The 16986-nt window shown below is 42.8% G+C and overlaps 1 protein-coding gene across 9 annotated transcripts in view; it reads left to right on the top strand.

Annotated features, from left to right (window-relative positions):
* Positions 1-16986, top strand: part of TRIO (trio Rho guanine nucleotide exchange factor) — a 268089-nt gene that overhangs the window by 212670 nt on the left and 38433 nt on the right. For all 9 annotated transcript variants that reach the window (XR_014550935.1, XR_014550936.1, XM_083624561.1 and 6 more), the window contains exons 35-36: positions 11276-11568; positions 13113-13283. Coding sequence is in view for 7 of the 9 variants with exons in the window: in XM_083624561.1 (XP_083480687.1) it covers positions 11276-11568; positions 13113-13283 (464 nt within the window). In the remaining 2 variants the exon portion in view is untranslated. The remainder of the gene's footprint in view (positions 1-11275; positions 11569-13112; positions 13284-16986) is intronic.

Raw genomic sequence — 16986 nt, 5'->3', positions numbered from 1 at the left:
GGCTTTTGTTAGCTTGAGTTTAGGGACAAAATTTCTGCCTGTGATGGAAGTGGTCTGAGGTTCGAATTCTTCCAAAGAGCTTTAGAAGAGACGGGGGCCCAACCTCGTACCCACATGGCATGTGAACCACAATATGGTGAGAGGGTATTTCTAGGGGTGTAACTCAGGGGATTAGAAGCTAATAAAAGTTGGGGGGGACAATACAGTGAGAGACCCCCATCGTTTTCTTCCCACCCACTTGCTCCTTTTAAATATCAGTTCTCCCTAATGTAAAGGTAAAGGGACCCCTGACCGTTAGGTCCAGTCATGGCCAACTCTGGGGTTGCGGCGCTCATCTCGCTTTATTGTCCAAGGGAGCCGGTACATCTTCCGGGTCATGTGGCCAGCATGACTAAGCCGCTTCTGGCGAAACCAGAGCAGCGCACGGAAATGCTGTTTACCTTCCCACCGGAGCGGTACCTATTTATCTACTTGCACTTTGACGTGCTTTCGAACTGCTAGGTTGGCAGGAGCAGGGACCGAGCAACGGGAGCTCACCCCGTTGCGGGGATTCGAACCGCCAACCTTCTGATCAGCAAGTCCTAGGCTCTGTGGTTTAACCCACAGCGCCACCCGCATCCCCTCTCTAATGTATTGTAGTGCTAATTCATGCATGTTAGGTTCATAACTTAGTGGTAATAAAAAAAATGGGAACTCGCATAGGATTTGAGCCATTGCAAATCAAAACACCATTTGCATTTCAAGTCAAACCCAGTGCTTTTCTGTGCAGTCAGTTCTGTGCAGCCCCTTTGCGTCAGATGGTCACATCATGTATGTGTGAACTAGCTGGAAGCTCCTTTCTGAAGGCCATTAAAGGTGGAAAAACTGGAGGGGTTTGTCAGAGCTAATAGCAACTTGGCATGGGAATGCTGAGGGTGCATGAAAAGGTAGGGGAGAAACATATTAAAGCGTCATCTCTCAGAGTTTCACTTCCTTGATCCAGCTAAGCTGAACTTCTAAATAGGGGTGTCTTTTTAAGGGTCTTGTTTTGACCCATAAGCAGTGGGACAATGTTCTTGCCTCCATAGCATGGGGCTTTTTGCATTACAGATTGGGAAGCAGCTCTGCGGCAACTCTCAGTGCTACAAAGCTGATTTGAGAAGGCTGAACTTCTCAAAATTTGATGGAAACCAAAAAGGCCAGATTTCTTGGGGCTGAAAAGGTCTCTGATGAACCCCAAAGAGCCATCCCATTAGACATCTAAACCCAGCTGTTCACCTGCCTAGCTCTTTCATGAATCTTTCTATGAATCTTAGTCATAGCCTTCAAACCACTTCCTCCGGATTAGTCCCAGTGACTTCACTATGACTACTCCAGAATAAGTGTGTTTGTGGGTATGTTGGTCCCCATTGGTTTTGAAGTGGATACTTTGGTTCTATCATTTCTTGTAATGTCTCAGGAAGGGGGAAAAACATATACTTGCATAATTCCTAAAGAGCCTTCAAATCTTAGTTACTAATTCATCAGCTGAAGACATTTTTTTCTATTGTATGTTATGCATTACTAAATGCATGTGTTATAAGCCAACATTGTATTATTACATGATCATGAACTTGCCTGCGAAGCATTTTTAGTTATGCCCTGCTCTCTCTCTCTTACTTTCATATGCAGAGAATTGTAAGTCTTTGTTAAGCAACATCCATATGGAGGAAGTTCTGACTTTGAACCCCATTAAATACATTGGGGATTTATTTACTTAACCCACAGCTTCTCAATACATTTGCTATTAAAACAATGTTCCATCAGATAATGGGGGGGGGGAATGCTTTCCTAACAGTCTTATAGCTTTGCATCCCATCAAAGTTTATGCATTGCTTGCAAGTTGCATGAAGCTCTGAAGGGAAGAGGAATATGTTGCTGTCCATCTGTTTCTAGAGACAAAGGAGCACATGTTCCCCACTGAAAGTAATAGCCCTTCCCTAACACCCCAAGAGGAATATAATATAATCTTCTTTGTACATATAGTAGAAGGATATTTATAATTTATCACTCCCTACCTTGGTGATTCCTTAACTTAGATACCTGGGGTACAGTTTTGACTTTTCTTTTTCTAGATGTAAATTGGTGATGCCCTTGACACTTGGAAATAGAGAATTTCATACTCTTGATGAATCCCAGAAAAATGGGTAGACGACATCATTGCAAATGCATAATAGTCATTAATATTGCCTCCTGTCATCTTGCTTGACTTCTAGACTGTAGTGATGGTTCTGCAATTGCCCTGCACTCATCAGCTGTGAATACCAGGAAATCCTGGTATATGCTTTGCCTCTTTCAAGACGATATATTGGGACAGAGATGTTGGCTCAATGTTTTGGACGATATAAAGTGTTGGGTGCATCTAGTGTAGTACCTTAATTTTTCAAGATGCATTTCAGCCTCTCTGGCAGTGTTAACACACTGTTTGAGAATCAATGCCCTAGCTATGAAACATGTTTGCTGCGGAATTCCTATGAAAATTGGTGAGGTTTTGGTGCTGGAGCTATTTGCTGTGCAACTGTGATTTTACTTCATACTCTCTAAGGAACATTACACACATTGCATAGCAGTGAATCAAAGTTTTCTGCAGTGCATTCACTCTGTGCCGTAGTTCACACATAATACTAAGCCATGGTTTGTTTAACAAACCACAAGTTTTCCTGCAGCTGCTCAAACAACCCAATAGCTTGTTTCTCCACAGTTTGTTTTCTTTCCAACTACTCTTTGCTTCTGCCTTTGTAGCTTGATGAGTGTCTGAGGTGGGTAAATTGCTGGCTTCACACATAATACCATGCCATAGTTAAAGCATAGTTCATTAGGCAACAACAAACCATGACTTCGTATTGTGGTTTGTTGGCATTAAATAAGCCGTAGTTAAACCATTGGGTAAAAGTTGGATGATCACATTAACAATTTTAAAATAAATCATAGTTTAATCAACCCATGGTTTAGCTCTATGTGCGAACCAAGCCAGTGAAGGATTGCAACTAAAGCTGGGTCTCTCAAGTACCTATATAATGATTGCACAGGCTTTTTGCCTGCACACTTCTTGAATCCAAGATACTTTTATAGATATACCTTTAAAGCAACTTTAAAACATGGGTAACTGAAGTTGAAGAAAAGTGGTGATGCTTTTGACTTGTGTTTATCCTTTGGGGTGCAGAGAGGAGCAGTGGCATGTTGTTGTTAATTTTGTTGTTGTTGTTAAAAATGGATATTTCATGCACCTAGCAGCGGCTTTATTTCATCAACTGATTCATCATTTTTTCATTGAGATCTGGAGCAAAAAGAGCTAAGAAACGATTCAGTGGCAAAAGCTGCAGAGCTTCCCCCCCCCCCCCATTCAGAACACTGTGTTTTAATCAGAACTTGTCATGACCTTGGAAGTGCAGAAAACCAGCCATACCACAAAAATATATCGGTTGAAACATGGAACTCTTGGCACTCATGCTAAAACAAGCCCCACAGCACAGTGATGGGTTTTTTTGCCAGAAGAAAGCCCTTAAGTAATATCCGTATAAATCCGAAACCTCCGGTTTTAATCTAGAGAGAGGGCTAAAGTTGGCTCTATTAACTGCATCACATAAAGTGATGCCTGATTCAGTGATGATGGAATCCTTTGTTCTTGGCTACTAACAACATGAATGATACTTTTCCTTTTGTAGTTTGGAAAGCATCCTCGTTGGAGGGGAAAGGAGATTTGAGTCCCGTTTCCTCTTTGGTTGCGGTCGAAGGTTAAGAACTCATAAAAGTACATGTTTGGGACATGGCAGTCACTTTACAGCATATTAACATGTACGGTTTTCCAATTCTCCTTGCCCAGTTGCACTGTGTCCTTGCTTGGCTTCACTGTTGGGCAGGGCAAAGGCGGTATATGTAGGTTGAATGCTGTTAATGCCTGGTTCCAGGATTAGGGCAGTCAGCAGGCAAATGCAGTGCCCATGCTCAGATGCAGAGCAGCATGCCAGAGATCCAGCAGGGGGCAGTAGTCTGTTTTCCTTTGCACTTGCCCTTGTTCCCAAGCAATGGAGACCAGACTCTGAGTGGGCTCCTCTTAGATCTTGCAGTACAGATGTTTTCCACCAGCCAACACAGCTGATGGGAGTTGTAGTCTAAAACAGGGATGTACAACAGTTTGGTCGCAATCTACTGGCAGATCCCCGAGAGATTTTGGTAGATTGCGGTCAATCTCTGGTTCCCTTTCCTTAGCGTCACTAAAACTGACTCCTGCCCTGCCCTCCATTGTTGTATGATCTCTGGAAAGGAAGATGGGAGTTTTCTCTGTGCAGCTGTTTTGATCCATAGCAATCTTTTTGTGAGTGACTTTACCCCCTTTGACCCTTGCCTTTAACTCCCCCCCCAAAAAAAAGTTAACCCCTAAAAATGGGGCTTTTCTCCTCCCTAAGGAAAGCTCAACAACTTTGAGCTGAACCCCCCAAAAATAGGGGTAGATCACTGCCAGTTTTTAATTCTGAAAGTAGATCGCAGTCTCTTGAAAGTTGGCCACCCCTGATCTAAAATATTTGGAGGGCACCAGATTGGGTTTTTAGCTGTCAGATCTGTTCATTCACCATATTTTAAGTGTTGAGAAGAACCGTCCACTGAAAATGTGTAGCAAAAATGTTACACGACGGGAAATGAGCATCAAACGGCTACGCTAGTTGAGGAAACAATATTGGTTATGACTCTTGGTTCTGTTTAGTCACAATAACAAACCAGGATTTGCTGTGTGTAATGTGTGAAATGGCCCTTCCTTGTTGTTGCTCCTTCCTTGGCCATTGACATGTGGAGTGCTCCATGCTTCTTATGTCGATAGCCTGCTCTGTTGGCCATAAATTATGCCTCGAGGGGATACACAGCCCACTGTCTCAGTAGTAGCATATGTGTCACATCTGGCTTTTAGAAAGTATACCGTGGAGGAATTGGACACTTCTGCTTTTATGTCTGCCTTGAGTGGAATGCTAGGTTGAAATTAAGGCCCCTTTGGAAAAAAAAGAAGCTTTTATCCTTGGGCTTTTGTTGAACCTTATAACATAATATTTTCCTTGCTTGGAGGACCATACCAAAGATCCACTTAGCACAACAGTTGTATCCTTTCTAACACGCCTGAGAAACACTTAAGCTGGACTTGACTATCTCTTGTTTGACCCCAGCATCTGGTACTCGGAGGTACAGTATATCTGCAAATCAATTTAGCCACCTTTGCTAATAGCCATGGATATGTTAGATTTCATGTTAGCTTTCGATCAGTCTTTAGTGTCCTTTTCTTCACATAAGTAGGCTGGAAATTATGATAGGCCCTGGAAGGTCTAATGAAAACTGTCCATCTGTCTGCATGCGTAGGGAGCACTGCCTTTGCCCTTGAGCCTTTGGAATATGTAGGGTACAGATGTGAGTAAGTTTTGCCACAACCGAGCTCCTTAAGTCAGGAGAAAAACATAGAATAAGCTTGTACTAATGAGATTCCCCAAATCATGGCGTGCCCCAATAAGAATTTTGTGCTGCTTAAATGATGGCTTGTTGCTTTATTTTATTAGATTCTTTAATTCTACTTCAAGGAAGCCACGTCAGCTTCCATACTCATTCTCATTCTCTCTCTCTCTCTCTCTCTCTCTCTCTCTCTCTCTCTCTCTCTCTCTCATATACTCAATTTTGTCTGCAAGGTAGGTTAGGCTAAGAGACAGTGATGTGGCCAAGACCATACAGTGAACATGAATAAGAATTCTAACCTAGGTCTCTATGCCCATCACAACACACTATTTACTACAGCACATTTTGTCATAGAATCATGGAAGGGACCCAGATAATCATCTAGTTCAGCCACCTGCAATGCAGGAATATGCAGCTGTTCCACCTGGGGATCGAACCTGCAACCTTGGCGCTATCAACACCTCGCTCTAACCAACTGAGCTATTCAAAAGGTGTCCATAACCATGGGAAGGAGAGAAAATGCTCCAATGAGGTAGAGAAGCAAACACCTCCGGTGTTCAAGTCAAACCTTCAATTTAGTATTATTATGACTTGACCAGAAAAAGAGCAATTTCATATGAGTTGAGAAATGGCCTGTTTCCCATATCAACAAGAAAGGAAATGACTTCAAGTTGGACTCTTTCCAACACTCTTTCCAACGCAGTTTGACTGTGAGGGACTCGGTTGTAACCACAACTTTCATTGGTTTCCCTTCCCTACAGGTAATCTATATGCAGAACTTCTTGTGTGCTTAATCACACACACACACACACACACACACACACACACACACACACACACACACACACATTTTCAAAGCACTTTATATATGCTGTCTGTAATTTCTGCTATGGTCATGTAAGGTTTGCCAGTAACATTCTGCATGTCACAGATGGGGGCCTGAGAATATGCTAGATGCTTTTTTGTGAACTATAATAGCTATATTACTATGCAAGAACATACAGGTGGGCTTGATTGACAGCAGGGCAGGCAAGTGGAACATGCCCTTGGGGAACTAATCTGATGTTGAATTGTAACATTTCCAAACAGGTTAACCTGTGGCCAGTAGAGTCTTTTACACTGGTGTGCATAGTCTGGTTACAATGTGTTGTTTTACGTTGTGGGCTCAATCCCATTGAAACCCAGCAAGGAACACGCACGGCTCTCTTAATTATGGAACTTACTGTCTCTAAGCCAACTGCTTAGTTTCCTACATTTGCACCCCACCCTTTCTCCAAGGAGGTCAGTGCAGGATTATAACCACATAGCATGGCAGTGTGTGTTAGATTAAGTTCAGATATCTTGATTTGCAAAGGCCCCTGAGGAGGATTCCTAGCAGAAAAGCCTTCTTGGTGTCAGTCCAGTTTTTCTCCGATACTCCACACGAGAGTGTTGTATGAGAGGCAGCAAAGTGACACAAGCCCTCTGCTTCTATTTAATGTATGCTCTCAACTCGCAAGACTATTGCTGTTAAAAAGGAACAAATGATCCTCATTATGTCAACAGCGAAAATGAAAATTTTTTTGTTTGGGCTTCCACATAGTGATTCATAGTAAAATATTCCTTTTCCTTTTCATAAAATGGCACAGTGGCCATTTCCACTGATTACAGTACCTAGAACAAAACAGCCTTTTGTACCTGTATCTGTACTCTAAAGATACAGATATTTGATTTTTTCCCCCCTGCTGGCTGGTGGTCTAAATAGCAAGAACTGGGAACAGGGGCTAGCTCTGTTCATCTGAGAAAGCCTGTTGAAACTCTGTTATTTTTTGTCATGAAAAAAACACACATCCACTAGTCAGTCACTCGGGAATGTAGATTCACTACCTTAGGCACCAGAAATAGAAGGGCAGCTTTCTATGAATAATGTAATGGTTTCATTATTTTGATTGCTGGTATTGTAACGTTTAGGGTTATCTGACTTTAGACAAGTACAGACTTACATAGAGGTATTTTTAAAAAATCTCCATAATTTGTCATCCATGTGCTTAGCTGAAGGTGATGAGTGCTGCTGTCGCATAATAGGAAACCTTTATCCGAGAAGTACATTTACAGCCCTGTTCTCTGACAAGTATATAATAAAATGTGTTCGTAAACAAACATATGTCACATGAATGCATGGCATTACTACATAGAAAGCATTTTGGGGGAGTAAAAAAAACCTAGAAGCTGCATATATGTAATAGTAAACATGCAAGTGAGGCTTTCCAAGAAATTGTTAGTGTGGAGCATTCATTAATTCCAGTGTGTCTGGTCTTCTCCTTCTCCTTCTCCTTCTCCTTCTCCTTCTCCTTCTCCTTCTTCTTCTTCTTTGGCAATCACTCGTAGCCAAGTAAGATTGTCTTCCGTAAACACGGTTTTAACTATGAGTCCGTAAGTGATACTGGAGGCCAATTCTGGATCCACACGTCCTTCCACAGTGGGGACATTGGTTTCAGGCGGGAGTTGATCACGGTGTGGATTTGCCAAGTATGCCTTCCTCTTAGCAGGTTTCTCCCTTGCATCCTAAGTTCGAGTGTCTTCAAAGCCCATGACACCGTTGGTAAAGGCTGTTCTCCAACTGGAGCTCTTGCAAGCCAGTGTTTCCCAGTTGTCGGTGCTTAGACTGCGTTTTTAAAGATTTGCCTTGAGAGAGAGTTTTTAAACCTCTTTTGTTGACCACCAGCATTACACTTTCCATTTTTAAGTTCGGAATAGAGTAGTTGCTTTGGAAGACAATCATCAGGCATCCGCACAACATGACCAGTCCAGTGAACACAAGTTGAATACCCCCTGAGGAGTTTTGTACATTATGCTGGAAATAGCAAACAGAGGAAAGGGAGAGAGAAGGTGCTTTTGCACAGGTAGATTTAGAAAGCAGGTATTTCATCTCTGGACACCAAATTGTCTCTCCCAGTATTGATCCTAAGTGGACATACAGTCGAGCAATAATTGTGTAGTAGCAAGCGTCAGCTCTACCCTATATGAAGCGCACATTTCAGTTAAAGAAAGGGGCACTTGGATGTGTGTTTTGTTTGGCAGAGGAAAATTAAATATATCTGTTTCATGGGAGGAAATGGGTTTTTTGTTGCCTCTGGCCGTGTCTTAAATATTATTAAGTTGTCTGGAGCTCAACAGGAAAATCTGAGGCAGATGCCTTTCTTTCACCAAACAACAGGGCATGATTACGGAGATTTTACACACATACAGTGAGCCTGCAACTTTAGTGCATTTAACTTCTCTGCATTCACATTTATGCGCATGGCAAAAAACTAGAAAGGGTGTAGGATTCCCAGAAAAATGACTTTGGCAATCCCACCCACCATTGAACCCAATCAGTTTTGACTATATGTGATTTTGGCTTTAGGAGCGATTCCTTGAACGTTACCCACATAAATTGTCATACAGATGAGCAAGGTCTGAGACCTTTGCTTTGGGTTTAGAATGAGTACTTGGCTGTAAAATTTTGATTTCCATCTTTTGTTCTAGCTTAACTATTCTGCTTTCTCTTCAGTTCCTTCGTTTTGTTGTATTAAATGGACTTTGCCTGAACTCCGACCTCCATTAGCAGAGGTACATATGGAGCTGTACTTTGAGCTTGTGGAGAATGTAGTAAATTATCCCTTGGAGGGTTTGTGGCTAGTCTAAACAAAAGTGCACCCTTGAGATATTTGATAAAAGCGAGTCCCAAAGGCTCATCTGGTGTCTGTATTTATGATTAGTTTTATGAACTTGGACAATATCCTTGACTAGCCTTGGAGAAATGTGAGTTACATTCATAGACTTAACAAGTAGGATAAATATTTATCATCTTGTTAATGGAAGATCTGGGAGACTAGTGGGTGGACATCTTCTTAAAAATTCACAGGACATTAAAATGGATGCAGACGCAGTAACTAATTGGTTTCTTAGCAAGTTTTATATAATAACTGAGGGGCATTTTTTTACAATATAATGTAACACCACTATCCACACACCCACACATGCAAAAAAAAAAGAGATAATTCCCTCAAACAGTATTAGGACTCTATGTGCTAAATTGCTCCCTGCTGACATCCCTTTGACATGTGAAGATGTCTTAGTCCAGGCCTTTAGGCAGAGATGAGATTTGGTCCTGAAGGGATATTACTGGTTTTTGACCACCCACTGCATTTTAGACTGTTTTTGAGGTCTTATGTCTGTGCAATGTTCTATATGTTTTACTTCGGAGTTATTGTTTGTTTTTTGCTACGTGCACCATGGCCTACAATCGTTTGGTGAGGGCAAAATTAATACAGCAATGAATAAAAACTCATAGAACGCAATATTGGCGCGCAATTCAGTTCCGTAGGAAAGGGAGCGTCTCCCCGCTCCTTGCAGCTTCTGCCCCTTATGAATGTGAAGATAAGGGCTGCATAGTTTATAATTTCAGAATAATTGTGAAAGTGTAAAACGAATTGTGTAAGATAAGTTATGCAGTTGTGCTCAGTTTGCCCAGGTTGTGTGAGTCCTGAGTACAGAATTTTAATTGTTGAGTGCAGAATACACAAAGCAGCAGCAATTTTGTGCCCGATGTGGAAGTGACAGGTATAAAAAGCTAGGCTAGAACTTGTCTTCCTCATCTGGTAATCGGATCCAGGGAAGTTTTTGTGGTTTTGCGGGGCAAGGTTTAATAGAGAGGCATTCAGGGTATTGCCCCAACCAGCAGCCTAACATAATGCAACCCAGGCCTGGGTTAACAACCTCAGTAATGAGGAGGCCTAAAATAAGGTAGTGTTTTTATCCCTGTAACTTGTAATTCAGATACTAGGCATTTTGGGGGTTGGTTGCAGTGTACAGCATTATTTTCACCCCATGTAGAATACAGTGGTACCTCTGGTCCATTCTTAACCTGAAACTGTTCTTAACCTGAGGTACCACTTTAGATAATGGGGCCTCCCGCTGCCGCCGCGCCGCCACCGTGCACTTTCTGTTCTCATCCTGAGGTAAAGTTCTTAACCCGAGGTACTATTTCCGGTCTGTAACCCAAAGTGTTTGTAACCCAAGGTGTTTGTAACCTGAGGTACTACTGTACACTTAAGTTTGCATACCAATATTCATTGAAAATCAGGCACGATTGTCAAATACTAAGGCAAAGCATATATAAACTAAATTATGTGTCTGGGTAGCCTTGTTGAAACAAACAAAGAAGGGTTTTAGCAGGAATCTAAAAAGCATAGGGTGAGAGCCTGCCTGATGCTAGAATTAGAAAAGAACTGTGCAAAAGGAAAAGGAGAAATATAGCTTGCATTTTTTGTGGGGCGGAGGGGAGAGAAACTTGGCTAATCAATATCAGCTACTAGTAATGCCGGTTTATATGCATGTGCTGTTACAGCACAGTTCCGGGTTGCGCTTGGGTGGAGTTCATGTCACAATATTACCACCTCCAGCCACTCAGGCTGGGTCAATGTTGTACAGAGTCCCCACACTGACATTATATCTACCTGGGAGCCAGCAGTACTGGCGTGGAAACCCCCCCCCTGCAATCCAGCTGGCTCACATGGTTGCAGCAGGGGACCCTCCGTACAACAGCTGACATATCATAGTGCCTATAACTGAGTCTTGTGTCTGATCCATGCATACAACGGCAAGTAACAATATGGTGTTCCGCAATGACCAAGGTTGAGTTCACGCCAGTTTCCTTGCATTTGGATAAATTCCAGAAAGCGGCTTCGACGTTGCAGTTGTTACCCGTGGCTCTCGCCATTCCTCACATGAAGTCAAGTCTACCCAACGGGCGTGGTTGCTGATAGATCTTCCATTGATCATTCCATTCCCTTCTCTGTTTCAGATTCTCTTTCCGTTTCCAGCAATGATGCCAGCCCTCCTGCGTCGGTAACATCGCTCCAGCCCCATATGATTGGGGCACAGAGTTCCCCAGGTCCAAAGCGCCCGGGTAACACCCTGAGGAAATGGCTCACCAGCCCAGTGAGGCGACTTAGCAGCGGAAAAGCAGATGGGCATGTCAAGAAACTGGCCCACAAGCATAAGAAGAGAGGCGAAGTTCGCAAAAGCGCTGATACTGGCTCTCAGAAGGACTCCGATGACAGTGCTGCTACACCACAAGATGAAACTATTGAAGAGGTGTGTGTTTTCCAAGTTTTTCTTTGAATATTATATAGGTACACTCAGTTGAAATAGGAGTGTCGATTCAGGTATTATTATTTTTTGGCCCTACCTACGGCATCTTGGTACTTTTTGTTTTGTTCTTGGACACACTGGCCACACTGGGAGAAGCACCACTGTCTGGGTCTGGGTTTTTTTTATGACCAGAGAGATACTTCCTTGTCTTCCGTTGCTGCCAGAATCCTTAACTTTTCTAAGTCTTCCATGGCACTCTTCCATAAACAGCCACATCTGGCTGTTTCCATTCCTCAAAATGTGTTGCCTCATTTCTCTTCACTATGTTTCACTGCAAAGAGAGGGAATCTCACGGGACATCTTGACTATTCAGAAACATCCAAGCTTTGTGATTGCCGTCCTGATCTATACTATGTGATACATTGCACTCTGATCCTGCAGAGTTAAATCAGACAGTTGTAAAAAAATAACTGTTAACTAACATTAGCTAACAGTTTAAGTACCAGCAAGATACGATCTCTGATTGAGGTTTACTATACGTGTTTTAGCCCCTTCTCCCTTAGTAGTTTTAACATGGAAGCACGAGCCCAATTTTGCTATATTGAAAAGACATACTTGCATGTGTCTGTAGTGTACTTTCAGTACACAGACGTGACCATTCTGACCCAATTCAGACATACTGATCTCAGTTTGATGACCCAAGACCTGTGAACCTGGGGTCAAGGTTTGTGCTCAAACGCCCTCCTTGCCGCCCTTCCCTCATGATCCCAGCTTGAGCAAAGTTATCCGTTTCTTAAAACACAGTGTCCCACGATTCCAAACCAGGTACCTGTTTTAATGGCTTCCTATAAACCAGGCTATGAGGTCAAGAATTCTAGGGAACAGGTGTTTGCTCTAGTATGAAATAACCAAGATTTGAAAATACAGTGGGTTTGTTTTAAAGTGGAAGCTTAAATTCTCCAGGAAGGGGAAGGAGTGTGTGAGCCCAAGATTCGGCATGTCTTCTTCCATAGCACATAAACCGTGGGTTATTTGCTTGTCTGAGCTAGGGCATAGTCAAGCCCACTTGATTTTGAACCAACATTGTTGGTTGTTGGTTTTTTTTAAGGACATCAAACCCCTCTTCACAATCCAAATTCAGTAACAGAGTGAACTTCCATTCTATTTTGTATGATGGGCTTCCAGTTAAAATTCTCAGTACTGCTGCCTTTGCAGGTTTTACTGTCAGTTGACATGTTTCTTAAAAGCACATTTTGGGGAGGCTTGTCTTCTTCCACCAGAAGGTTAAAATGAGATGAACTCTCCCAAAGGATATATGAATAGTGATGGGGTCTATAGAGTGCTCTCGGGTTTGATAACTTTCATGGCATATTAGAGAGGGAGCAGAGACCAGTTTTTCACAGAGTGTAAGAGACTGGGCTATGTACCAGAAATTCTGGCCTTCAAACATTGTAAGACTGCTGTAAGAAGATGAGGCTCTATGAAGTATTTTCCATATTCTGAAACACTATATAAATGCTTAAGTACTGTTAACGTTACATTTATAGAGAGGGCGTAATGAGGGTTTGAGCAGTGGCACGCTCTCCAAATCATCCTCGTCAGGCATGCAGAGTTGTGGAGAGGAGGAAGGTGAAGAAGGGGCTGATGCTGTTCCACTTCCCCCTCCAATGGCAATCCAGCAACACAGTCTACTCCAGCCAGATTCGCAGGATGACAAGGTAAATAAATGAAAGGAGGGAGATCCCGTGGCAGAATGGTTTGACTGAAATGATTTGTGTTTGGTAATCAAAGCTGATCGACGTACAGTGTGTCATGTCAAACCCGAACATTTTGCAGAGCAGTATGGGCTCCCTGTGAACAGACCAGGAAGAGAGTAGTAGGTGGTTCTTCATATCCAGAACCCTGTGTGGTGGTGGTGGTAGTAGTGGTAATAAAATCCCTGCGCCACAAAAGTTTGAAGTCTGCACAGTTAAAAACAATAAAACAGCAAGCCAGACACACAGCACAGAGTAGAGCAACCTCAGTCCTGTTTCTCAAAGGCCTCCCTGAAGAGGAACATTGTCACTGATCTTCTGAAGGTCTGGGGAAAGAGTTGGCTGGGTGTGCCTCCCTAGACCTTCAGAACATCATCCTGCCTAGCTGTTCTCATTCCTGCATCTCACCCCTCCATCACTGTGGCATGCGGAAGTTCCTTCCATCTTTTTGGATGTTTGTCTGCCTTTGTCCTTCGTTCATCTCAAATTGGAAGGCTTTGTCAGCGCAAAGTTTTGCTGAGCGACCTGATTCTTCACATGTTGCATTTCACTCGACGTTCTGCTGCTTTCAGGCTTATCGTTTGAATTTTTAAAAAGGACACCCACTCGGCGTAATTTATGCCTTCTGACATAAACAAAAATTTACCTCATGATTCACACCTCACTTTTCGAAAATACAGGTTTTGTTGTTGTGTGTATAGTTTTCTCACGGACTTAGCTCTGCACCCAATACTTATTTTCCAAATGCACTTTTGGAATACCAGTGACTTTGCTTTTTAATATTTTCCTCTTCCTTTTTTGAAGGGCGGGGTATTTTTTTTATGTGAGATCATGGCTATGCTTTCTTGGCAACAAGCCACCATTCTGGGCAAAGCAGATGTTTTCAGCATTTGGGGGTTTCCTACCCCCCCCTTCCACACCCTTGTGGTTTTCTTGAGGATCTTAATCATTGTTAAGGTAACCACATCCTGACTAGCAGTGGGAATTTCCTGCATGTTCAGTAAAATTGACTCCCACAGTGTATAAAAGCATGGTAGAACCCAAAGTGAAATGTTCCTAGAGATGGACAGGAAGACCCCCAAATCCTTCCTGTCCTTAGAATGATTCTTTTGCACATTAAACATTTGAGCCCCTACCCAGATGCTATCGCAGGGCTCCAGGCAACAGAAGGAGCCCTACCTGGGTCAGAGCTTTCTCCATTCAGTGAGTTGAGGAATGCCATGTCACAGAAGCTGCTAAGAACTTCCATAGCATTGGAGGCCCTGCTGCTTTTGGCTGAGATGCTAGCTCTCGTACTAAATGTAAAGCACCTAAAATCATTTTGTCACCCTTGGAAAGGATTTTGCTTCTGTTTCTCATCTCTGTGCATGGGAAAGTCTGGAACAGACCTTTAAGGTTCATGTGCTTCCATCTAGATCCTTGCTCTCTTCACCATTTGTATTGTCTGGTGGTTTTAAAATAGGAAGTGTTAGAGGAGATCTGGAATACAGTGGTACCTCGGTTTTCTAATGTAATCCGTTCCGGAAGACCGTTTAGCTTATGAAATGTTCGAAAACTGAAGAATTTACTTCTGGAAGCATTTACTTACGGAAAACTCAATACGTTCAACTTCCAAAAAGTGTTCGAAAACCAAAGCAGTTACTTCTGGGTTTTCGGCGTTCAAAAACTGAAACGTTTGACTTCTGAGACGTTCGAAAACCGAGATACCACTGTATTAGAAACACAGGAACTTCTGTCTTTTTGGAGCCATGTTCTGCATGCTGTGAGAGGACTGGGGAAGAATATGCATGAGCCAGAGAAATTGTCTCAGTCTCGCCATACATAGCAGCGTGAAGAGGGAAGCAGCACCTGAACAGTCCTAAAGGCTGGAAAGTAATTTGACAAACCATTAAAAGTTAAATTCCACCCATTCCTCCACATTTCTCCATTCTGGAGTCCTGTGTGTCGTATAAACTTGACAGTGCTAGAGGGTGCAAGTGTCAACTACTTTTTAAAGGGATTTTTTTTCTCACAGGACTTCTCTGTTCAATAGTACAAATGCCAGAATATAAAACCCACCATCGGTTGCATGCTTGTGTTTTGCTACGGGGCAAGTAGGGCTTCCACCTTGGCCCAGTCATTGCTCACACATTCTCTTAGAATATGGTGAGAAAAATACATGCATGATGCTTGATGGACACCTTGTAAGCTTTGGGATTGGCTATCCATGTCACAGAATCGCAGGAAAAAGCAGCACAGGGTTTGGAAATGCATTTCAAAACTTCCTTTACTTTTTTTTAAACTCATCTGCTTTCCTAGTTGGGTAGACTCTACTTAGATGATTGACATACATATAGGGCAATATTAAGAGTTCTAACCGCTGTTTATTGTGCCAAATGGCTTTTCCATTCTGTTAAAACACTTACCCAGGCCTTTTTATGGTGCAGGAGTGGCCCAAACCTGCGTGCACGCTCATATTTACACACGCAGTTATATCACAGGGTGCTCCAAACTGACACCCACACTCATGCTGACTCATAATCGTACGTGTGGTTTGTTCCCACTCAACAGAAGTCTCGCATACCGGGTGTTGGTGTGATTGGGTGTTGATGTGAAGCACCCGGTTCACAGCTGACATCATTGCACAGAGGAGGGCTGAGGGAATCGCTCCTCCTTCGTCTAAAATTCTGGGCAACCATCTGAACTGAGGCTAGAATCTAATGTGGGCTTTATCATTAACCCTTCAATCGCCAACACTGATACTGTTTTGTGACTCTTGATACCCCACTCCTAAACACACATGCGCCAGTCCATGAACCTGAAATGCCATCTTTCGTAGGCCTGCTAAACAGTTGTCTGGACTGGTCTCACTGAAGCCAGAAACACAGAAAGTTCTTTGAAAAGTAGCTTAGGGTAAGAGGCCAGCCTCTTCCTGCCTCTGCGCAATTTATTCACTGCCCCTCATTACCCTCACAACCAAGAATTCTCATTGTGCCATAAACCCACCTTGAATTGCTATGTCCCTAGCTAAATTGTCAGAGGCACAAATGAACAGTGGCGTAGCGTGGGTTGTCAGCACCCGGGGCAAGGCAAGTAATTTGCGCCCCCTAACCCGTGGATTTGCCCTAACCCCAGATGTTGCGGCCGGTGCGGCCGGCCCCCCCTGCACCCCCCACGCTACGCCACTGCAAATGAATCACATCCCATTCCCACCCCTCATTTTCTCCTATAGTGATTTAAAGGGAACTTGTGTAATTTCATCCTGATTGGATTTTAACCACCACCACCCCGGAAAAAAAAATGTGGCAAGCTCTAGTTGACGTATTCAAGCAACTAGGTTTGGCTGAATTTTCCTTTCCCTGGGCTCAGTAATTACACCTGAAATCTCTTTTATTATGTACAAAAAAAGCTTTTGCATTATAAATATTTTGCTCTGTTCCATTTGGAAAAAAATAATACTAAATATGGGAAAAACTGGTAAAAGGTGATAAGATTACAGAGAATCTTTCTCTTTCTCTCCTTGTTCAATAGGTTGACCATAAAGCATTTCCCCTATTTCCTTAATATTTTTCACCCTGACAGGGTGAAACAAAAACAAGCAGGTCTGGCAGTCACATATTTCCTTATTGCAGCTTTATTGCAAGGTCTGAGATAATAGTATAACTGTGGTAACCAGTCCAGTTCTCAG

This window comes from Podarcis filfolensis (genome assembly GCF_964270895.1).
Source record: "Podarcis filfolensis genome assembly, chromosome: 7".
Lineage (NCBI taxonomy): Eukaryota > Metazoa > Chordata > Lepidosauria > Squamata > Lacertidae > Podarcis > Podarcis filfolensis.
Note: the sequence above shows the minus strand (reverse complement) of the source record. Positions and strands in the feature narration are given on the sequence as shown.